The sequence below is a fragment of the Dendrobium catenatum genome, unplaced genomic scaffold (genome assembly GCF_001605985.2).
Source record: "Dendrobium catenatum unplaced genomic scaffold, ASM160598v2 fragScaff_scaffold_1626, whole genome shotgun sequence".
In the NCBI taxonomy this organism is placed as follows: domain Eukaryota; kingdom Viridiplantae; phylum Streptophyta; class Magnoliopsida; order Asparagales; family Orchidaceae; genus Dendrobium; species Dendrobium catenatum.
Genome location: NW_021320088.1, coordinates 211,457 through 237,202, shown reverse-complemented (window position 1 = coordinate 237,202; position 25,746 = coordinate 211,457). Strand labels below are relative to the sequence as shown.

At 32.2% G+C, this 25,746-nt stretch overlaps 1 protein-coding gene across 1 annotated transcript; it reads right to left on the bottom strand.

The window, feature by feature from the left end:
• Positions 1-13,640: 13,640 nt before the first annotated feature.
• LOC114581249 lies at positions 13,641-19,487 on the bottom strand. The gene is made up of 4 exons (XM_028701037.1): positions 19,343-19,487; positions 17,658-19,247; positions 15,345-17,303; positions 13,641-15,163 (listed from the first exon to the last, which is right to left on the bottom strand). The coding sequence occupies exons 1-4, from the start codon at positions 19,485-19,487 to the stop codon at positions 13,641-13,643; spliced, it is 5,217 nt and encodes a 1,738-aa protein (XP_028556870.1).
• Between the last annotated feature and the right edge of the window lie 6,259 nt (positions 19,488-25,746).

The following is a 25,746-nucleotide window of genomic DNA, read 5'->3' as shown; positions in this document are numbered from 1 at the left end:
TTCTTTTCAAATGTGTATAACTAGTTCTGTTAAGAGAGTTTAGATCACATCATGTAGTAAATCTATATAAACACCATATCATATATCTATCTTGTATTCCTCAATGAATTATATCTAATAATGGTATATCATTTAATAGCACCAAAATAAAAAAAATTCTAGACATCATATTATTAATTGGAGATACCGAACCATTTGTTACCTATGTAAAAATCAATTAATTGAGGCCATCAATAAAAATTTTATACAAATTAAAAAAAATGATGATAATAAGCATTAATGGTTTGAAAATTTTGGAGAAGATTAGTGGGCATATTGAACCACATATAGAACTTCTACTCAATCTATGTGGTAAGCTTTAATCTTTGGAGTTGTGATTGTTTTCCCTTTAGAGGTGCAACTTCGCTCTTTAAAATTACACTAAATAATGGTATATTATTGGATCATAATGTCAGACTCTAGTTAAAGATATATGGTTTAGAATAGAAGTGTTTATAGTATCAATAGAATCTTGAGTTATATGAACTAGTTAGATTTACATGATATTGGGTTCATTGGGCCTAAATATACTTGGCGCAATAAAAAGAATGGAACGGCTCATATTCATGAAATATTAGATAGATGTCTATTAAATACCAAGGCTTTGGAATTAATTCCTCAAGCTACTGTTAGACACTTGGAGAGGATTGCTTCAGATCACAGTCATATTATTTTGAAGATAATTATGCCAACAGTTTGGAGGAGTCATCAGAAATTTGAGGATGTCTGGTTTTCATACCCTGCTGCTGCTGCAGTTATTAAAAGAACATAGGGGAAAAAGTCAAGAGGAGATGCAATGGAAATCTTAAATAAGAAGTATTCAAGGGTGATGAAAGCCTTGTATTTTTGGAGCAAAGCAAAACATTAAAGCCTTAAAGATATGAAAGTGAGTTTAAAGAAGTGAATAGAAGAGCTACAAATGGAGGAATTGGTGAATAAGGATTTTCCTCGGGAAAAAATTTTTCTACTCAGATCAAAGATGAATGAATATAATTGTACACTTTTTAGATTGAGTACGTGGTGGAGATATAGAGCAAAAGTAAGGTGGATAGGAGATTGGGACACAAATTCAAACTTCTTTCATGTATTTGCTAATGTCTGTAAGAATGGTAATCTCATCTAGCAAATCAAAGATGTAACTGGATATCTAGTGGAAGAACCTAAATGTATCAGAGAGATATTCACAGAATTCCTTAATAGCAAATGATGAATGAGAAGCTGCTATTTGCATGGTTAGCCTCCAAACTCGAAGTCCCTAAGGCAAAGTGAATCTGAGTTCCTCAGCTCAGATTTTCAGTTAGAAGAATTGGAGCTGGTTATCAAAGAACTTGGGAATAATGTGTCACCAGGTGTGGATGGTATTACATACTCATTCATTAAAGCTTATTGGAAGATAATTGGTGTGGATGTTTGGAAAGCAATTTAGCTCTTTTTCTGATTGGGTAAGATGTGCTCCAAATGGAAGGAGACATTGGTGGTCCTCATTCCTAAAATCAGTAGTCCTCTTACCCCTTCTAATTTCAGATTGATTAGTCTGTGCCTTTCTATCTATAAGATTTTTGCCAAAATTCTTTTAAACAGATTATCAAAAGTGATTCATTACTTGGTCGATGATGTTCAAGTAGCTTTTATTAGGAGGAGATCTTTGTATAGTCATGTTCTCCTCGCTCAAGAAGTTTTTCACAAATTCAGAACTTCAAAAGCTAAAAAAGGACTGGTGGCCATCAAGGTAGATATGGAACAAGCTTATGATAGCATGTCTTGGGATTCTCTTAAACAAGTCTTTGATTACTTTGGGTTTCCAAGGAAGTTTTCTAATCTTTTTATGGATTGTGTGATTGATCCTTTATTTTTGATTCAAATTAATGGAGTTGGATCGAGTTGGATTGAAGCAAAAAGTGGGTTCAGGCAGGGGTGTCCTATGTCACCCTATTTGTTCATTTTATGCTCCCAGCTTCTAACTAACGGGTTTTTGTCCAATGGAAACAAGTTGGGTGTAAAAGTGACTCTTTTAGCTCCTAGAATCTCTCATATTTTATTTGCAGATGATATCCTCATGTTTTTAGAAGGAAGAATGGGACAAATGAGGGAATTCAAAAAGCATATTTCAGAATATTGCAGCTGGATGGGACAACTAGTTAATAAGCTTAAATCTTCAATTCTTTTTGTAAAAGTAATGAAAAGCAATAGGAGAAGAAGAATTTCCAAATTTTTGGGTTTTGATGAAGTGAAGGAAATACAATATTTGGGCTTTAAGGACTTCTTGAGATGAAGATTGGCTCAGATTTTCTTAGCCAACTAGGGAAAGCAGCTTCGAAGTTAGATATATGGTGGAATAAAATTTTCTCCCTAGCTGGAAGGATACTGCTTGTTAAATCAATCATCCTTTCAATTCCTTTGTTTTATATTACTGCTTCTCTTATTCCCATAAGCATTTTGAGAAGGTTTGAGAAGATATGTAGGGAATTTTTGTGGAATGAAAAGGATGGGAACCATGGTATGCACTTCATACCTTGGGAGGAGATGTGTAAATCTGTAGAGAACGGAGGAAGAGTCATTTACTCTGTGATTAACATGATGGGTCCGTTAAGAGCAAAGTTTGCTTGGGATTTTATTAAAAATCTTGAAACCATTTTGAACAAAATGTTGGCTACTAAGTATAGGACTGACATTTGGTCTAAAGTTCATAGACCAAGCACTTCTTCTTCATGGAAAAATTTGTGTAGTGTTGCTAATGCATTAAAACCTTGCGTGAGATGGAAGATACATTTGGGTACATCGATAAATATTCTTAAAGATATATGGGCTTTAGACAAGAGGTTGGAAGAGTGGCCTACCTTCATTGTTGTAAGTGAAACGAAATTTCCACCTTTGGAGAACTTTATTGCTAATGGGATGTAGATTAACGGAGAGTTGGAAAAAATACTTTGGGATATCATTAATGGAGATTATTACTGGTACCAAGATTTATTCAAATCTTTTGAAGGATAAGATGGAATTAATCAACAACTTTACAGGATCTTCTATTGTAGCAGTAGCATACCAAAAATCTACAGAGCATTTTGTTCCTGTTTAAGAGTAGAAATGGTTGAAGAAGCTTAAATTAAACCCAAGAATTGATTGATTATGGTGGTAGCTATTAAAAGAAGCGATCCTAACTACAGATTTCCTAATGAAAAGGAGATTGCTTAATGATAACCATTGTCTAAGAGGATGCAGGATGGTTGAAAATATAGAGCATGTGGCAGCTAGTTGTGGCAAGATAACTGTAGCATTAGCCTTACTCAATCAATGGGGCTTTCAGATTCAAAGGTTCTATTCTATATAGGATTGTGTAATATTTTTGAAAAGGTGTGGCAAAACAAATCCTTTTATAGAACATCTTTATTGCTCTTTGATATTTTTCATATGGAAGAGTATAAACAAGTTAGTTCATGATTGTTATGAACTTGGCTTTGTGGATATTGTTTCTAATATGATCTATTATGCATCTATCTCATCTAAATATACTCTCTATTTGGATCACTGGAATGCTAACCAGCTTTTTAAGCTGAATTCATTTTGGCATCCCCCTGCAACCAGATGGATCAATGTAAATATAAATGCAACTTTAACTCATTTATATGATGCTGGGCTCCGTGGTGTTGTTAGAGACGATAGAGGAAGAATGCTGTTGGCCTTTGGATATAAATGTTTGCATTCGGGATTGTGGTTTCTTGAAATTATTGGTTTTTTTTTACATTTGAAGATTATGATCAAGAAATAGATGCTGGATTTTAAAGGCATTGTCATAGAAGGTGATAATTAGAATATTATCAATTTTCTCAACAATGCAGTTGGTAATTTGGGCTCCCCAAATGAAGAGGTAATATATGAAGACTTTTCTTTTCTGAATGATTTTGGGTGTTTTTTAATTCAATTTGCTAATAGATATTGTAATAAGTTAGCACATCTTTGTGCTAAATAAGCATTAGAGGGTGATTTTTTGTGGGAAAGTTTAAATAATGTTCCTCCATTTTTGTCTTTGGTTAAGGAGGAAAGTGATATGGTTTGTATCACTGAGTAGATTGTAATAGCTTTTTTATCTTATTGCAATTGCAACTTCTCAAAAAAAAAAAGGAATCTTGAGTTATATTAAGCTTGCATGGTTCAACACATGATAAAATGGTTCATTAAAGAACCTACAAAGAAGGAGACATGGTCTTCATTCTATGAAGGCCAATTTTGGTCCATTAAAAGATGGTTGGTAAATTTGAACTAACTTGAAATGGTCTATAAGTGGGGGGATGATTATGAAGTAGGATCCTATCAGTTGGTAGATTGTAAAGGAGATTATCATATGTTTCCTATTAATGAGCTATATCTAAAGAAATTGCAGCCACTATTTTGGTTAACATATTGAAGAAGTGCATCTCCAATTTGATCACTGAAGAGCAAATGGACTTTATGCTGGGAAGGTCTATTTCTGAACATTGCTTTTTGGCACAAGAAATTGTTCACAAGTTTAAATTCTCCAAGAATAAGAAGGGGTTGATGGCATTGAAGCTAGATATGGAACAAGTTTATGATAGCATGGGAAGGCTGGCACTTGATCAAATCCTTAAATGGTATGGATTTCCTTGTATGTTTTCTAAACTTCTCATGGATTGTGTTGTAGGTGTGAGATTTTCAATCATTATTAATGGAAGGAATTCTTAGTGGATTGATGCTCATAGTGGCTTTCGTCAAGGATGCCCATTATCTCCTTATCTCTTCATTGTGTGCTTCCAGTTGTTTTCTAATTCTATTGAGCAGAAGGATCAGGATCTTGGTATTAGGGTCTCTCCTAGAGGCCCTAGGAACACTCATCTTTTGTATGCAGATATGTGCTTCTTTTCTCTCATGTGTCCATCTTTTTAGCCAAATTATTGAAGAGGATAGTTGAAGATTTTTACAATTGGACAGGCCAAAGGATAAATGTTAGTAAATCTCAAATCTTATTTGGGAAGACAGTTGGATACACAATTAAGAATAAGGTTACCAGATTGTTGGTTACAAGAATGTGAAGGAGATGAGTTACCTTGGGATCAAGTTGTCCTTAAATAGATTGAAGTTGGCTGATTTTCAAGATATGATAAGCAATGTTATGGATAAGCTCAATGCTTGGGGCAAGAAGACTTTATCCTTGGGAGGTAAGATTACTCTTATCTCTAGTTATTTGTTGACTATGCCAAAATGTTTAGTAACCCACTCTTTAAATCCTAAAAAGTTGTTGTATGAGATTGAGAAACTTTGTAGAAAGTTTCTTTGGCATAAATCGGGAGGAGAGTATAGTTTGCACTATGTGGCTTGGGAAGAATTGTGCAAACCGAGAAGTTTGGGAGGTATGGGTCTTCATTCTCCTTTGTTGAGAGTTAGCTCTTTGAGATCCAAATTGACATGGGATTTTTATCAGAAATATGAGTCTCTTTTATTTAAAGCTATCAAACACAAGTATGGAGAGGATTTGATTATTGGAACATAGAAGAAGTGTACTTCAAATGCATGGAAGATCTTATATGATGGGGGAAGACAGCTGCAGAACATTACCAAATGGGTTGTGGGTAATGGCAATAATATAAACGTCCAAAATGATATTTGGGTGCTGGAGAAAAGCATTAACAAATGGCCTACTTTGGTGGACTGTGTTGCTTTGGAAGGGTTGAATGTAAGCCAACTTCTATCTAGTCAGGGGCACTGGAATTATACATTGCTTAAGGAAGTTTTTCATCCAGATTTCATCATGTTGATCAGTAATGTCCAGATCATTCCTGGGAGGGAGGATCAGAGAGAGCTGTTAAGGATGCTTTCGGGTAAGTCTATTTCAGCAATGTCTTATGAATATATTATGAAGTGCACTTACAATTTTGATTGTGAGGATTACTACACATGGTTGTTTAAGCTCAAACTTAACAAGAAAGTCAAAATTTTATGGTGGACACTTGGAAAATCTGCTATCCCAACAAATGTTTTTCGGCATTACCGCATGCTTGTGATGGATAAGGCCTGTGTTAGAGGCTGTAATAGTATCGAAAGCTATGAGCACATTATGGTACATTGCAATTATTTAATTGATGTCATAAAATAGATACAAGATTGGGGTATTTGTATTCCTGTTTTTCAAACTATTAATAGTTGTCTGGAGGAGCTGAGGAGAATGTCCATCCGAAATCCTGGTATTGTGAAGATTTACTGCATTGTAGTGTATTTGCCTTGGAGGAATAGAAACTGTGTGAAGCATGGGAAATCTGCACTGCCTTCTTCTGTGACTGCTTCCAATGCTTTGGCTTTGGCTAGTAATAAAGGCAGTCCTTATCTTTCAAACTGGGGAACCAATCTCCATAGGGAGTCTTGTGAGTCTTGGTGCCCTCCTCCGAAAGATTGGATGAAGATAAATGTTGATGCATCACTACTTAGATCTAACTATGCTGGAGTGGGGAGAATTTTTAGAGACCATAAGGGAAGGTTTATACTTGCTTTTGGGGAGAAGAAGGTTCATTGGGACATTACCAAACTCGAGATGGAGGCTGTTTTCTCGGTTAAAGATTATATTAGGAGTTGCATGCTTGAGTACAAAGGGGTGATTATTAAGAGTGACAACCTCAATGTTATTAGATTCATTCAGCATTCATTCAAGAAGAATAAGCAGATCGTTGACAGATGGCCTTTGGAGGAGATTCTCTTTGTCAATGATTTTCATAAAGTGGTCTTTAATCATGTTCATAGGAATTGTAATAAGGTGGCCAACTTATGTGCTGCCATGGCTAGTAGTAGGAGCTTTTTCTTTGATAGTTTTACTTTTGGTAACATTCCTTCCTTGCTTTTATTTTCTATCAAGGAGGAATGTGATGCCTTCCATTCTTTCAAGTGTAATTAGCTTTTCTTTGTTCTCTTAATGCAATTGATGCAAGTCTTCAAAAAAAAAAAAGAAAGAAAGAGCTATATCTAAAGAATTATTATGTTGGAGGATGTGTATTAAGAAAATTTAAATAATAAAAAAATAATGTCATATAAATTTCTTGCACTGTTGATATTTTTATAATGAACTAGGTCTATGTGATGAGAATTTTGGCCTCAAGAATTATATTGAAATATTAAATTCCTTAAAACATTGTGCATGCTTAAAATTTGCATGTTTTAAATTACTTGTCTATTCCGAAAGATTAGTGTAAGTTTCCCAAGTGGCCCTCATTCCTTACAACTTTGGTTAATTTAGTAATACGTTGCATGGTATTTTCCTAGATTAACCATGCCTTCTTCTTGTTTAAATTTGTTTATTTGGGATTAATTTCCCTTTCAAACATTTGCCTATTTATATCATTTGTTTATGAATTTTTCTTTTAAACATTTCCTTGCTCAAAATCATTTATTTAGGATGATTTTTCCTTTCAGACATTTTCCTATTTAAACCCATATGTTTGAATAGATTTCTCCTTTAGATTATTGCCTTATTAAATCCATTTCTTTAAGATGATTTATCTCTCACATAATTGAATGTATAAATTCATCTTTACTTATTAAACATATTTAATTTAAATGATTTCTCTTTCAAACATCTATCTGCATAAATCCACTTATTTCCTTCTCAAATGGGCATGATTGGGATAATTTCTATTTCAAGTGTTTTCTTGCTAAAATTAACCATCATTACTTCTTAAATTTAAATTCTGCTAAACTTGTCAGTTAAATTCTTAAGGATTATGTTGATGATCTCAGTCAATACCAACATGTGTGCTTTTTTATATGTTCATCACAACTATTAAGTGTTCATTTGTTGGATCATTTTAATATGATTTCAGTCCTTTAATCAATTTAAATCACATGTTCAATTATTTAATTAGGTTCAACCTTTCAATCAAATTAAAAAATTCAATGATAATTTAATCAACTTCAATTCTAAATTCAAATCCAAATTTTTAATGTTTAATTCCAAACTTTAGTTCTAAACCTAAAAAGCCCATAGATTGCCCCATCCCAGAGGGAATCTTTAACCTCCTCAAACCCCTAGGTATGGGCTCTAGAATGGTGTTTAATTATTTAAATAATAATTAAACATCTCCTTAGAGTTTCCCTAGTTATTTTGGAAGCCTTAGTGCCCATCCAAATCGTAAAATCCAAAGCATCTATCATAACTTCAAAACCTTCAAATATTTACAAGCCATGTCACTAACATGGAATCTTGGTACAATTACCCTTGTAGATCCTTGAAATGATTTGAATAGGTTCATAATGATCATTACAATCATTGAAATTTATTAGAGTACATATTTGACCATAGATAATCTAGGTTGATCAAGTTTAACCAAAATAACCTTTGAACCCTAATTCATAATCATAGCATGAAACATTTTTAATTGTTAATCCAAGCATTCAGTTTGATCCCTAAGAATCCTATAATCAATTATAAGAATACTTAAACTAAATTGGACTCATAGTTAACCATGGTTGACCATATTTGTCAAGGTTGACAAAATGGGATCCATTGGCCTAAAACCCTAAATCATGCATGAAAGATAAACCAAACCCGACCAAATCATACTAAACCCTCCAATCATTTATTTAAATATGGTAATCCATGGGCGACAATGGTTAACCAAAACCATCATTAAACTAATGTTTTACATGAGGATTAGTATTATATAGACTATGAAATGTCCTAAACCTCTTCTAATAAACTCCATGACTCATTTGGACCATTGCACCCAATCCTAGGGCAAGGTCAACCATGGTTGACCATCAGTACCATATATGTATCTTTAATTCAAGTAAGCTAGGTGAGTTTATGGCCTATAAACCCTTTATGTAGGTCTATTAGCCACTTAATATTATACCCAATCTTGTACAACCCCTAGGCCCACCTAGTTTAGCCAATTGGACTAGCCCAAGTGCACCTAAAGGGGTTTCATATAACCATTTTACTCTTGAAGTAAAATTAGCTCAATCTAGTATATGCATCATATGTGTATAAACCCCCTATTCCTACCTATTAAGCATGGCTAATGGCAAGCTTGGGTTAGCCAAATTAGCTAACCCAAGTGTTAAATAACCTAATTTGTGGGCCATTTTGCTATCCATACCCGATTGGTCCAAGCCAACTCATTACATTTCTTCCTTAAAGCCCTAAATACTTATTTAGCCAATGCCAACCCTTTTTAAGTCTTATGTTAGCAAAAAAATCCATAATAGGTTCAATTTTCATTAGTATGGTGATAATGGAATGACTAACTAACCGTATAGCCTCAACTCTTTCAGCATACCTACTAGTCTATGACTGGAACATAAATTTAAAGAATAGCTTTGTCGATCCTCCCCTCGCAAGAATGTGAGCAAAATAAAGTGAAATTCAATCTATAAATACTAAATATTTTTAAACTATAATATCTACAATATGTTATATATAGTCTCATAAAGCCCTCCCCAATCACCCATGAGCTTCCTAAGCCTTCCAATCAGCTTCTTGATTGAAATTAGGTGATCTCCGATGATCCCTCTTAAGCTAAATCTAATTCCTTATCCATTTATTCACAGGGTGTAGACAAACATAAAATAACCAAAGTTTCTTTAATTGTCTACTAAATAGAGTTAATTTCCAATCTCAAGCCTGTATTAATATAGGTCTTATTAACTATGAAGGAAACCACTAATCCATGATCATAGATCCATTGGATTGAAAGTCACTATCAAATGATCCTTTTTGGTCAATTGAGCAAAATCCATGTAGTTCATCTAAAAAATCAGTCAAAATAATTCATGCCATTAAAAATAAGAGTAGGAGGTTGAAGACAAAATCACAATCCTCTATTCCATTAAATTTAAATAGTCGATATAATTTTTTCAGACTTGTATCCTTACTTTGATCTTGCAATATTTATTCATTATATTTTTCCCATCGAAAGATTGATACCAATGTTGCACTATCTAGAGAACACAACAATCATTATATGGCCAATCAGATGACAACATGTTTGACTTGATATTTGTTTGGGATTGTGGAATTAATTTAGATAATTTATTTTAAAATTAAAAAATAGTAACTCCTCACATAGTTAGACAAATTACATGAACGATCCCTCTATGAATTAAATTTGAGAAGATCTATCAAATGAATGTAAAATTAAGGCATGATGTAATGTATATTTTAAGTAATTTGATAAATAAAATCCATTATATTTAATAAATTTCTTCATGTACAAAAATTTAATTATCTTCAAATATTTAGGGATTATTTTTTGTGTTCTTATACATATTACAAAAATTTTTCCAAGTAAATTAGAAACTTGGAGTGGCCTTAATTGAAAATTAAAATCTTTATGTGAAAATTTTACCTAGAAATTTAACTTTTCAAATAGAATAATCTATAGAGAATTTTGGTATGTTCTTTTGTGGATAGTAAGACTTCAACTCATTTCATCTTAATATTATCTAGATTGCATTACATGTATTTTCTAAAGTATAGATTTATTTACATAAAAATTCATAATCGGAGGACTTTGATGAGATCAAATTGACATGGTTTAATCCTTAGGTCAATATAAACCCAAGGTTTAAATTCCAAGCAAATTGTTACCCATTTCATTTGTCAATTAGCAATCAATTAGCAAATGCTAATTTCAATTGCATAAATTGATAATAAATTTAAATAAAAAATTAAAGAAAAATGCCAAATAACTTCAAATTACTAGTGATCCCATACTAGGTCATTTTTGAACTATGTTGATGATTTCAGGATGATGGAGTTGATTTGGTACAAAAAATAAAAAATAACCTAAGTGCTTCAATAAATACAAAATAAAGATAGATTTTTAAAAATTCATAGTTAATTAAATAAAAATCCTAAAAATAAAAAATAAAGTGCATTAAACTTCAAAAAAATAATCAAATTTATGAAAAATATAAAATCTGCCAAACTAAAATAATAAAAATAAATCAAAATTTTAGATAAAATTAAAAATCCAAATGTAATAAAGATAATAAATAAAATTAAAAATAAATAAAAATTCATATAAAAATTATTAATTTAAAATCAAATAAATAAAGTAAAAATAGAAGAATATCAGATAAATATTAAAAGATTTAAGTCACATAGATTAAAGTAATAAAACAAATTTTATTTCATTTTATTAGCATAAATAATTTTAAATGATTTTTTAATCAAATCAAACCTAAAGAAATAATTAAATGAAGCTAAATCTTTACGTGTTAATTTTTTTATTTAGGGTAGAGAAAAATGTATTCATTTGAAAGCCTAGGACTTATTAATTGACGACTCAAAGCAATTTGAAGTTCTGAATTAACATATTAAATTAAATTAATTTTTTAAATAATGGGATGCTTTATGTGTTTGCATCAACCTTTGTGATAGAACAAATGAATTCATTTGAAATACCAGAACTTATTGATTAAGATCTTTAAGGAACATTAAAGTTTTCAATTAACAAGGTTCGTTAAAGCCCAAAGTAAACAATATAAACAGATTAAAAGTTATAAATAAATTGTAAAGTAAATAAATTTTAAACTTAATTTGAAGCCCTTAGGCTTGCAAAATATAAACTCAACTTATATATAACTCTGTCACTAATTCATTTAGGATATATCTAAGACACATAGCTTAGCACATATATTACAATTGTTTGATAGGATAACCAACTCTAGCCTAGGCTAGGACAATGTGTTTACTTTCCTGTACTTTATTATTGCTTGATATTATTATGGTGGATATATAATGATATGAGTGTTCACTTTCATTACACTTTTGTGATATGATCTATAATAATGTAGATGATATACATATCAATTTTTTATATAAACCATTGCTAAAATATAGTCCTTCTCTTTTAAATCTAAATGTCAATTTCAATAGAATTATAATTTATAAAGAGTTGTGAAAGTCTAAAGTATAGTGTGTGTGTGTGTGTGTGTGTGTGTCTGTGTCTGGGTGTATATATAAAATTAAAAAAGAATGAATCTCTTTAAGTTTTGCCTCTTTGGAATTCTATATATGTCTATTAATGCCTAGAGCTTGATGTTTGTAGCATGAAGACTTTAAATAAGAAACTTTTTCATAGACTTGCATCATTATGTAAGTGTAAAAATATAGGATTTTAGTTGGTGGAGGTTGGTCACTTTTTTTTTTTGTAATAGACCCTTGTTTGTTCTTTATGTTACAATTGGAACAAACTTTTTTTCATGTATATGTTTGTAATAGACCCTTGTTTGTTCTTTATGTTTAACACTGCCGTTGCCAGGTCCCTAGTCCTGGATGAGAAAAGTGGAGGGTTGCATTAGGTAGGCAACAGCCAGCGTAAAACTTGTGGAACAATAATGACATGAATCCTTTAAGAAATTGTGTTAATGCTAGGGAGTTCCCTGGAAGTGACGCGCTGTATGGCCTGAATACAGTGACAAGTGTGCAAGGGCCGCTGCACCGGCGCCCGGGTGCAGTGTTAAATAGGCAAGGGTTCCCACAGCAAGGACGGATGTGGGCAAAAAAGCTAGTCCATGAAACAAAAATTAGGATAGGAACTTGGAATATAGGTTCATTTACAGCAAAATTAATGGAATTAATAGATATTATGATTCATAGGAAGTTAAATATTTTGTACATTCAGGAAACTAATGGGTTGGAGATAAGGCTAAGGAAATTGATAGTTTAGGATTTAAACTTTGGTATTCGGGTAGGAGTCATACTAGAAAGGGTGTAGGTGTTATTATAGATAAGAGTTTAAAGGATAATGTTATAAAAATTAATAGGATTGGAGATAGAATTATAGCTTTAAAGATTGTTGTTGATGATAAGATTGTTAATATTATAAGTGCTTATGCTCCTCAAGTAGGTTTGGATATGAGTTCTAAATTAAATTTTTGGAATGACTTAGAAGAATTAATACAAAATATACCTCTCGAAGAAAAAGTTTTTATTGGAGGAGATTTAAATGGACATGTTGGTAGAGAGGTAGATGATTTTAAAAGCATTCATGGTGGCCATGGATTTGGAATGACGAATAAAGGTGGCAAGACCATATTGGATTTTTATTTAGCTTATGATTTTTTAATTGCTAATACCTTATTTAAGAAAAGGAATGAGCATCTCATCACTTATAAAAATGGATATAATACAACCCAGATTGACTATTTTCTTATTAGAAAATTAAACCGTTTAGAATGCAAAGATTGTAAAGTTATTCCGAGTGAAAATTTATGTACCCAACATCGATTATTAGTTTTGGACTTTAAGATAAAGGGGCATAAAATAAAAAATAAAGTAAAACAATTTTCTAGGATTAAATGGGGGCATTTAAAGAATATTAACAAAAATATTTTTGGAAATAAGATTTTAGATCTTAAGATTTTGTCTGTGCATGAGGATGCTAATATTATGTGGGAAAAAGTGGCTAGTGATATTAAGAATATTGCAAAAGATGTCCTTGGAGTATCAAAGGGAAAAGCTCCCAATAGTAAAAATAGTTGGTGGTGGAATCCTAATGTGCAAGAAAAAATTAAAAATAAGAAGCTTTGTTATAAAAATTGGTTTAATTTTAAAAATTATGATAATTAAGAAATATATAAAATGGCTCGTAAGGATGCTAAGAAAGCTTCAAGAATTCCATAACATTATGATTATCTCCTTCTATGATTATGCCTTTGAATTTAAACATCCAATCCTTCATTTCTTCTTTAATGTGTTGAGTAGCAAATAGTTCCAAAGAATAGATATCCCAATGTATATACGGTTTACCAAAAGCAAGAAGGAATCTTCCTTTATGATCACGAAAAATACCTCCAATTCCAGCTTTGTAATTGGATAGAAGAGTAGCATCCACATTCACTTTATGCCAATCGGGTGGAGGGGGGTACCAATGAGATAAAGACAACCTTGAAGGTTGGTTGACATCCCATATACCCGAGAATTTACTAATTCCTTGGATAGAGATTGAAGCAAAGCTTATTGCATTTGAAGCTATAAACAATGTGCTATCATCCTTTTCGTTATAGAGAAGATTATTCCTGGACTTCCATGTTAAGAAAACCATTGAGCAATAGAGATTGATCATGAAGGGATTTAGAGAAGAAAGATCCTTACAGCAATCTTGCAATGTATGATATTCTTTGAATGAAAATCCCCATTCTTTAATTTTAGAAATAACTTCCTTAAGCTTTTGACAATTAGTAGTCAAATGATCTCTATTTTCAGCAACATTACAGTTCCTTGGGCAAAGATTTATCCTTTGAAATTTTCTATGTTCCAGGAAATCATTGGTAGCTAATGCGTTATTAAAGATCCTCCACCAAAAAGTCTCCACCTTTGGATTGAGTTTTGCATTTTTTATCCAACTACAGTAGTAAGCCGTAGGATTGTGTTTCACCGAATTTTCAAAAACCATGGCTGATAAAGATTTACCATTGCCCTGAAGTAATAGCTCCATTTTATCATCTTCTTGATCTAACGGGTTAATGGTTTGTAAAATCAAATTTACAAGATCTTCACCCATAATCTTTCTCATTTGATCCACATTCCATCTACCATTCTCTATAAAGTTCGAAACAGAAAATATGTCATCTTCTATAGGGGAAATGAATGTTGGCCACTTATTCAAACTTTTATCTAAAATCCATGTATCTTTATATACATCAATGTCAATGCCGTTTGCCACCTTCCATCTAATAAATGGCAATAATGATTTACCACCGGACTTCAAGATTTTCCATGAATTAGAGCAAGAATTTTTCAAATCTACCTTTTCAAGTAGATTTCCATATTTGGGGAAGAATACCTTGTGAATAAATGAATCTTTCTCATATAAATATTTCCATGTCAATTTGGATCTTATTGGGCCAAGTTTAGTAGAACAAGAGTGAAGAGCTCTACCTCCCCATTTGGTTGCTAAACACATAGTTAACCTATTAACATAGTGTATTCCATAATCACCATTAGATTTGTTCCAAATAAAATTTCTACAAATTTTGTCCACCTCATCTAGAATACTCTTAGGCACAAGAGAGTTGGTACAATGAAAGGTGGTGAATGAGAGCAAAACTGTTTTAGCTAAAAGAATTTTTCCAGCCAAAGAAATCATCTTACTTCCCCATATGTTAGTCATCTTCAAAGCTTTATCAATAATAAAATGAAAATCTTGTTTAGCTAACCTTGTTAAAGTTAGAGTAACTCCAAGATAGGTTAATTGATTTACAGATTTAAAACCCAACAAATGGATGATGGCTTTCTTTCTCCTTCTTCTAACAAGTTTGCTGAAAAATCATAGAAGATTTGTTAGAGTTGATAGACAAACCTGTCCAACTGCAGAAATTATCCAAGATTTTTTTAATTTGTTTGGTAGCCTTCAATGTAGCTTCTGAAAATATGATCACGTCATCAGCATATAATAAGTGAGATATGGAAGGCCCATTTGAAGAAATTCGAATTCCCAATTCATCACCTTTTTGTCTGAAGGCATTAGAAAGTAATTGAGCACAAATGATGAATAGAAAAGGAGACAAGGGGCAACCTTGTCTAAAGCCACATTGACCTTCAATCCATTTAGATAAGCTACCATTTATAGAAATAGAGAATTTGGAACTTTGAATACAATTTAAAATCAGCTTTGAGAAGAATTCTGGAAAACCGAAATAATGCAAATCTTTTTCCAAGGTTGTCCAACCCATGGAATCATAGGCTTGTTCCATATCAATTTTGAAAACCACAAAGCCTTTTGAAGATTTAGAATTCCTTAGTTTATGAATAACTTCTTGGGCAATCAACACATGATCATTAAGAGATCTTCCTTTGATAAAAGCTACTTGTTCATAAGAAATCAATTTAGAGATATAGGGAGCCATTCTATTCATTAGGATTTTAGCCACCAATTTATAGACCGAATTACAAAGGCTAATTGGTCTATAATTAGAAGGAGATAATGGATTATTGATTTTTGGAATAAGAACAACAATTGTTTCTTTCCATTTAGGATCCATTACAGCATTTTCAAAGAATTCTTTAATAGCATTCCAAAGATCAAGTTTGATAATTTCCCAATAAGCTTTAAAGAAGGAAAATGTGATGCCATCTTGACCTTGAGAGATATTGTTACCACTGTTTTTGATAACAATTTCCATTTCTTCAATAGAGAAGGGTTTGTTTAAAGCAGTTTTATCATCCTCATTTAGACAGCACCATGAAGAAGGCCGATCTTCCAAAATACATCTTCGGAGCTTCCATTTATCCTGAAAATGTTTTAAGAAAACATTTACAATAAGCTTTTGTTCTTCTACTACTTCACCAACATCATTTTTAATCTTGGAAATAAAGTTAGAATTCCTTCTCGAAGAAGCAAATGATTGAAAGAATTTAGAGTTTCGGTCTCCTTCCACCATCCATTTCACCTTTGCTCTTTGTTTCCACCAAGTATCAAGTTTGGCAAGAGTTGAGTTAAATTCTCCCACTAAAGCTTTAAGCTTCCAGCTTTCATCAATCGAAAGACATCCTTCATTAGCCTCTTTCTTTTGAAGATTTTCAATTTGAAATAAAAGATCATTCTTAAGAGAAAGTAAATTCTGCATTTTTGATTTGCTCCAATAGAAAAGGGATTTGAGAGAATCTTTCATTTTACTATTCAATATGTTGGCAGCGTTCCCTCTATACTTCTTTTTCCATACTTTGTTAACCACAGCCATAGAAGCTTTGTTTTGAGCCCAAACATCCTCAAATCTTAAAATCTTCTCCTTATTATGATAAACCATAAGGTTCAAGACAATTGGACATTGGTCCGAAGCCACACATGCTAAATGCTTAACACAAAGAAGATTAGACGAAGAAACAACAGCTGGGTTTATAAAACACTTATCTAATCTTTCAAGGATGCATTCTGGCCCTTGCTTGTTGTTGCACCAAGTGAATTTTGGTCCTACGAAACCAACTTCATGTAAATCATTGTTAGCTAGAAATGTTTTCATCTCCTTGGGTCCTTGGGAAAGTTTAAATCTTTTCCCTCCCCTTTTATCTTCACTTGAAAGAATGCAATTAAAATCTCCTCCTATCACCATAGGGATATCTTTGTTAGTAAAGAATTCCAATCTTTCCCAAAGCAATCTTCTTCTATAAACATCCTTGCTTCCATAGATAGAAGCAATTCTCCAAGTTCCTTTGTTGAGAATCTCCAAATCCCCCACAATGAATTGGGAAGACGAATCTAAAATTTTAAAAGAAGCAAAGTTGCCTTTCCATAATACAAGAATGCCCCCTGATAAGCCATCTGATGGAACACAAACAAAAGAAGTTCCAATCGGAACCTATAAGAGTATCCACTTCCTTTCTCTCAAAAGAAGTAATTTTGGTTTCTAATAAACCTATGAAAAAAATTCCAAATTCTTTAACAATCTCCTTTAAATATAGAGAAGCTCTTCTTTTTCTAGATCCTCTACAATTCCAAAAAGCTATGGAAGAATTCATTGCTTAAGAGGGGTTGAAGACCCCAACTTATCTTTGTTAACTTTATCTGCTCTTCTGCTTCTAGGCGTAGAATTGATAGGACCTAGTCCTTTTAGTTGTTTGCTGCCTTTATTTTTCATAAGAGAGGGACTACCATCTTTAACATTCAAGGAATTACTTGAAAGATCTTCCTTGTTGATAATTCCTTTATCTGAATTATTAGAAACTTCTTCCAGAATTTTACAAGCAAGATCATCAACCAATTCAGCTGAAATGATTTCTCCTTCCTCGCTAATATCATCTAGCAAATTGAATTTGTTAGAAGAGATAAAAGAAGAGTTATGAACATTTGACCTTTTATCCAAGATGATTTTTGAAGAGATTTCAGAATGCTGTAAACAAACAGATTCGTTAATAGGATCTTCCTGGACTCCTTCCAAAGTAGCAAATTGCACCACTTTATTTGGAACTTCCAATGCTTCTACTTCCTTCCATATTTGTTTTTTTGAAACAGAATCTGGAATATTGTTGCCATCAACTACTTTATCTTTAAAGCCTTGATTCTTGTACAAATTCCTCTTCTTGCCATAGTTAACCTGCAACCAAGGTCCATATCCAAAATTATCTTTTTCTGCTTCTTTAGACACCTTGTTGTTAAAGGTAATTTCTTCAGTATTCTTTGGAGGATCCCCTTCCTTATTAGAAACAGAATTAGTAACAGATGAGTTAAAAGAACAATTGGACTTATCATGACCAATTTTGCCACAGCAGAAACAAAATTCCGGGATTCTTTCATATTCAAATTTTTGATAGAACTTGCCCGAGCTGCTTTCAACCCAAGTTCCTTTTGGTAATGCAATGTCTAGTTTGATACGAACACAAACTCTACCAAACTCCCTTCTTCCCCATTGAAAAAGATTACCATCAATCATTAGGGGCTGACCAATTGTAGAAGCAATTCTACATATATTAATTTCATCCCAACGAAGGAGAGGTAGATTTGGAAGCCTTATCCAAATTGGCGCACTCAACCCTTTTAAGGAGGAAGGATCAAAATTAGGAGACCATTTATCCATACCAATTATTTTCCCATTAACAAACCAAGGTCCGTTATTGAAAACAGCTTCCAAGGATTCATTATTGTAGAATGAACAAAGTATCCAATCCATTCCTAACATTGTTAAGTGGAATTTCCCATAAGGAGTCCATTGCCTTCTAAGTTCTGTACTGACCACAGGGAAAGGAATTTTGCTGCCAAACACTTTGATAACAATGGAATTTTGTAGCTTTTTTGAATTTTCCTTTACCTTGTCTACATTGAGCTTAACGGAGATACCATCTTCAGATCTGAACTCACCAAATTCTAAGTGAGATACTTTTATATGTTCTTTTTTTGCCCAAGAATTTTGATGTAAGATCGGCGGATTTCTTTCATCCATAACATTAACTGTTTCCTTGCAAGAGCCAAGCTCTCCATTGTTGCATACACGAACATTTTCCAGATCAATTGAACCTTGGTTTCTAATTCCTTCATTAACAGAATTATTCAGAATTACAGATTTTGAATTCTCCTTATCTTGAACTCCCTTGTTGTTATCAGCAATTAAAATTTCAGAATCGCTTCTGACAGAGATTTGAATATCAGAAAAAACAGGATCATTTTCAGGAGAGATTGAAGCAACCTCAGAAGTTGCCAGCTCCCTAACTCTAAAGAGGTCTTTGTTCTTCAGAATATTGGACGATGGATCTTCTTCTAGTACACCTTTTCCTTTCCCAGAGACTTCTTTTAATTTTATAGGAGGTAAATCAATCCTCCCTCATTAATAACCAGAGGAGACCCTGAACGGAACTTTGCTTTGGAACCTTGGATAAAACTTGTCGGGATATCACCAAATGCCGGTGGAGATGCGGAAAGTGACTTCGATGTGCCATGAAACAAGCTTGTGGAAGAACGCCGAGCATCCATAGGACCACCGGAGATCGGTGGTCGGCAAACATCCGTCGCCATTGATTCTGCGGTAAATTGGCAAATTTGAATATTTGAAAAAAAAACACGCAGAAACTTGTTTTTCCTCAGACCTTCTCTCTCTACCTTCTCTCTCTACCTTCTCCTATTTTCCAAGAGGATGTACCTTGGTGTATGCTTTTTGCTGATGATATTCTTCTTGTTGATAAGACTATAGAGGGAGTTGAAGGTAAACTTGAATTATGGAGGTCAACCTTAGAGTCTAAAGGTTTTCGCTTGAGTAGATCTAAAACGGAATATATGGAGTGTAATTTTAGTAGTAATAGACCTGGTGAGGGGATTGTGACTTTGGGCGATCAAGTCATTAATAAGAGTACACGTTTTAGATATCTTGGATCTATTATTCAGAGTGATGGTGAAATAGATGGGGATATTATCAGCAGAATTCAAGTCGGATGGTTGAAGTGGAGGAATGCATCGGGCTTGTTATGTGATAGAAATGTACTCCTCAAACTTAAGGGAAAATTCTATAAGATGGTAGTGAGGCCTGCAATGCTTTATGGTGCCGAATGTTGGCCTTTAAAAGAGAAGCATAATACTAAGTTAAGTGTGGCAGAGATGAGGATGCTCAGGTGGATGAGTGGCTTTACCCTTAGAGATAGGATACGAAATGAGCATATACGTGAAAAGGTTGGAGTAGCCCCAGTAGAAGATAAGATTAGAGAAAGTCTCCTTAGATGGTTTGGTCACATAAAACGGCGGACTTGCGATGACCCGGTTAGGAGAGTAGAGGTATTAGATTTGACTTATGTTAAGAAAGGTAGGGGTAGACCTAAAAAGTCTTGGTTAGAAAATATTAGGAATGACCTTTCTTTATTAGATTTAAATGAGAATTTGACTTTTAATAGGACACAATGGAGAAAAAAGATTCATGTAGCTGACCCCACGTAGTGGGATAAAGGCTTGTTGTTGTTGTTGTTGTTGTTGTTGTTTGTGATATAGAACTACATAATTTTTTTATATTTATTGGCATTGCATTTTTTTCTTGTATAAACACATTAGGCTCCTAGGACTCTATGGTCTTTATACTTTTACCTTGCAACTCTATGACCTATTTTCATATATGGCAAGAAATTTTACTTTTTTTGCTATGTGTAAAATATAATGCATACAAGCATATAGCAAGCAAGTTCAAGCCTATGTGACGGGGTTGAGTTTGTTATTTCTATTAGTATAGGGATTTTATTATGTTGAATTTTTCTTAGAAAATTTGTCATGCACATTTGCATTAGTCATATAAAAAAATTACACTTAGGGTAATTTAGTTTCATATTTCATTAGTTAGGTGCATTTGAACTCCTAACATCTTTAAACACTAATTTTGAATTCTAAACATAAAATTTTATTTAGGCATAAAAAAGATCTAGCTACATTCATTTGACCAAAAGTTTTACCTTATATTAATAGGGAATCCTATTTGCACTTGTTGGTTTGAGTGTTTTAGGTATTCAAAAATCTTAATCACTCTACCATTTTTCTTGTAAATCCAAAATAAGTGTTCACATTTGATCCATTCCATGGGGTATAAATCTTGAAGTCAATCATAGCTTGTAATTAATATATATCTTTAAGGATTTAGTAACCACTTTAATTATGAGTTTTCTTAAGAGCTTCTTCTAAGATCAAAATAACCTTAGGGGATTGCCTTAAGGGGAATCTTGAACTACAGCTCACTAAAGTTGTAAAAAATGTTTGGGCATAGAAAAATATTTATCCTTCTTATTTTATTTTCAAAATTATAATTGAATATCATTTTATCTTTTGTGATATTGGAGTATATTTATGCTAAGTTTTATAATGAAAATTATAAATTATTTTTATTCTAAAATCAATAGTAAAATGCCATTTTTATTTTTCAAGATGGTATATTATTGCCTTTGCATATTTGATTATTGACATACAAATTGAAAATCCAATGGCAATATATTTTTTAATAGGTCGTATATAAACTTTGAACCAAGTGTGATCTAGAGCATTGAGGGAGGAGTACAAGAATAACTAGAGGATTTACAAGGTAGTCCGACAAAACATAGACATATCTTGGTTAAAATTAAGTAATACTAATTATTTTGTAGAATTATAATTAGGAGGAATGTGAGTTAATACTCTAATGAGCTCGATAAAGATGAGGAGTACTTATACTCCGATTCACAACAATAAAAGGTATAAAACCTCTTTAATGAAATCATGTGTTTTAAAATATCATAGGTTCAAAACATTTATAAATAGTGAATTTATCTTCTATATTTGTAGTTTTTTTATTTAAATCTACACCTATTTTAAATTGTTGGTCTAAAAAAAATAGTACTTAAGTAATTAGTACTAAATTGATTCTAAGAATTTCTAGGCTCCCCATGGGAATTATGTTATTCTTATCATTTAATTACTTAAAATGACACCTACACTTGTATAAATTATGTCTTACACCTTGTTAAATTAAGCCATATTTAGATGGCCAAGTATTGTATGTAATCTAAAGCACAAAAATATATCCTGTCAATTTTTGGTTCCAATGCTAGGGACTTAAATATTAAAATTAATTACCTTATTTTATATTTTATATTCTTAAATAAATGTCTCTTTTAATATAATTTTATTTTTAAATTTTACATGCTTAGTGTTGCATTGCTTAGTGTTAATTGTTATTGATTATTGTTTTACCATTTTTATTATGTTTCTTATTACAGCATGCATAGTACTTAATAACAACAATTGGAAGAAACGACTATAATATAGTTATGTGTTTTTAGATATCATAGGTTTAGAACTTTATAAATAATGAATTACCTTCTGCATATGTACCTTTTTATTTTAATCTATACTAAATTTAAATCATTGGGCTAAGTGAATATAATAGTTAAGTAGGTTGTAGTAATGTGAATCTGGGAAGCATCTATGTTTCAGTGTGAATGTTACTCTTTTCATCACATTATTTATTGGCACGATGTATGCACTTGTATAAAAAAAGACTTACACTTAAGAAAATTTACCCATATTAGTGGAATAAGTAGTGTGCGTAAACTAAAGTAAAAAAAAATATCCTATCAAGTTTTTGGCCATGATGTTAGGGACTCAATATAGAATTTAATTAACCTATTTATTATTTTATATTATTAAACAAATTTCAAGTTGAATCTAATTTTATCTTTAAATTTTATGTGCTTAAGGTTACCTTGATTTTTTTAATTATTATTGATCATTGTTTTACATTATTTTTATTTTGCTACTTAATGTTATATGCATAGTACTAATAAACTAATAAAACTCTTATTTGACATTGAAATTAAAAGATGCTAGGAAAATATTAGAAAAAAAACAAAAACATGTAAAAAAGACTTAAAATTGATTTAGCAACATTAAAAAAAGATTAACTAAGGCCACTTAGAGAATACACTAACCCTATAGTTGAAGGTATTCATTATTGTACAATGTCAGCTCGTACATTCGACTGATAGAGTACAAAATCAGTTACTCCAGGATTGTACAAGGATTTTTTGAACTATTCATAAGTATGAAGTATGATCGTACTATAAGATCCATGACAGCCAACTTGAAAATTTCAGTTGTTTTGATAGGTTTTTTATTTAAGGGTCCTAAAAACTGACAGTCCAAGGACTTCTTATTGTACAATGTCAACTCGTACATTCGACTGATAGAGTACAAAATCAGTTACTCCAGGATTGTAAAAGGATTTTTTGAACTATTCATAGGTATGAAGTATGATCGTACTATAAGATCCATGACAGCCAACTTGAAAATTTCAATTGTTTTGATAGGTTTTTTATTTAAGGGTCCTAAAAATTGACAGTCCAAGGACTTCTTTTGCAAATTTCTTTTAAGATTGCACTTGGACAGTATTTGGGATTGTGTATTGGGATTGAAGATTGAAAGATCTCTTAGGAGGGATTTTTGATGGGATTCATAAGGTTTCCCAATGGTGAGGATCTCCTGTTTGTTCTTCAAAGTTCTTCCCTACTTTCTTGAAGACTCTTAAAAGAAGATTTTCAAAGGAGGTCTGGTACTCTGTCATCAACAGGAGGGTAAAAAAGGATGTCGGTACTATGTCAACACAAAGAGGGTGTGAAAGGACATTGGTACTTGGCGGATATTAGAAGGGTGTGAAAGAATGACGGTACTGTGCTAACATCAAGAAGGTGTGAAAGACATTAGTTATCAGCCATAACCATGAGGGTTAGAAAGGATAATGGTACTATACCATCACCATGAGTGTGAAAAGGAATGCGAGTGCTTTACCATCAACAAGAGGGTGAAAAAGGATATTGGTACTTTTTTGTTACTAGGCGGGTGAGAAAGGGTGATGGTACTTTGCCGCATTGGAGTTGGTGGAAGAGAGGTTATTGTATGGTCTTCTCTACCTTAATGTGGGATAAAAAGGAGAGTAACTTTGGTATAATGAAATACCTAAAGAGGGAATCTTTAGGGAGTGGATGTAGGTCTAGTTGGACCGAACCACTATAAAATTCTTTTTTTTTTGTCTTTACTTTACTATAGTTTTATTTTCTGCAAGTTTTAATTTTTTTGTTAGAGAAATATTTGAGAAAATTTGTTATTGGGATAAAATCTAAAATTTACATTCTAAATTACCAAGAGAATTTTTAAATAACCAATTTACCCCCACCCCCTCTTAATTAGCCTTAGTGAAAATCTTTAGGTCTAATAACCTATTCAAACTTCCAAGTGCTATTAGAGCCTATATTCAAAAATTAAGGTTTGGACATCTTTTTAAAAATGATCATGGCTACTTTTGGAAACCGTGAAACACCTGAAAGATATTTGATGACTAGACCACCATTATTTGATAATAATAATAATAAAAACATTTAAACGCACTGCCACGTGTATCATCCAGGATGATGCTCCAATAATGGATCATAACAGTCGAATTTAAGGCTTATTAAACATGTTTCCATGTATATTATCCAGGATGAATAGGTGGATGGTACGAGATGATGAATAATAATTGAACAAAGAGTAAAAGCATCATCTAGGATGAAAGAGGATGGTCTAGGAAAATTGAAGATGATTGAAGCAGAAGACGATCAGATCATCCAGGATGATAATGCATTGTCCGGGATGATAAAGAGCATAACGGTCAGAACAGTCGGTAGATGGATTTTAGAGGTGAATGGAGCTGATCATCCAGAATGATGTGAATATCATTTGGGATGATGTGACAAAAAGTTTAAATCAAAGGATGGATGGAGATGATTAGAGAAGGTCCAAAAATATAACAAAAAAAAGTTAAAAAGACAAAAAAGAGAAAAACAAACAAAAAAACAAAAAGTACATTTTTTATTTAAAAATAATGTATAAATATAATAAAATTTCTAGGAGTTTGAACTTAGCGACTTGTAAGACCAATGTGTTAACATTGATAAAATTAGAAAAAGGTAGAATATCCAGTCCTGCTAACCCTAGCTCGATCTTCTCTTAGGGTAAAATTGTCTTTTGAAAATAAGAGATCTAACTCAGAACAAACCAATTGGATAAGAAAAAAAGGTCCGTTCAAAAATTGGTTCCAGAAAAATATCTTATAGAATAATATACCAAAGTGATTTATCACAATTATGAAATTTGAAATCAAGCCTTTGAAAATATCAAGTGCCACATGAATTCTTCTAAGATTTAACAGTTTTTGAAAGAGAGGGAAGCTTTTCTTTTTGTGGTCCATTTTATGCCTCTTATCTATTTGATTGGCGCACTTTATGCACCTTTTGATTTTTGATACACTTTGTGTATTTCTCATTTTTTGGCGATCATTGCGCATCTTTTATTTTGGCGTCATTGACCACTTTTTTATTATTTTTTAAAGCTAGATCCCTTTTCAAAACCCTTAAATATTCTCAGTTGTGAGTATATCTTCTAGTTATTAGAGAAGAAAAACTCATGCTCTAATAAAGGGAAGAATAAACAATAAAATAAAATCTAATTCATATGATAAAGGCAACGACAAGATTTTAAAGAACTTAAAAGTATTATAAAGACTTTTAAATATTATATATATAAGGTAGATTATTGTAGTAAGATAGAAAACTTAATAATTGTAAAGTCCGGTTGTTTATTTGAGATAGACTTTTGTTTAGAAAAGAAAATTAAACCACTAAAAGAGGTTAGAGGGAGGGAAATAATCAATGGAGTTTCTCCCTTTAACTAATTTAGGGATGTTTGGAGATTGATTATTCAAATTCTAAAAATTAAATACCAAGATAAAATATCATTT

Bases quoted from the DNA above. Each gene is read 5' to 3' on its own strand.
- LOC114581249 (XM_028701037.1), bottom strand. From the start codon at position 19,487: ATGGCGACGGATGTTTGCCGACCACCGATCTCCGGTGGTCCTATGGAT. The intron at 19,248-19,342 runs GTTCCAAAGCAA...TCTCTGGGAAAG, and splicing joins CCCGACAAGTTTTATCCAAG to GAAAAGGTGTACTAGAAGAA. The intron at 17,304-17,657 runs GTAATTCCTTGA...GTGTTCCATCAG, and splicing joins CAACAAGGAAGATCTTTCAA to ATGGCTTATCAGGGGGCATT.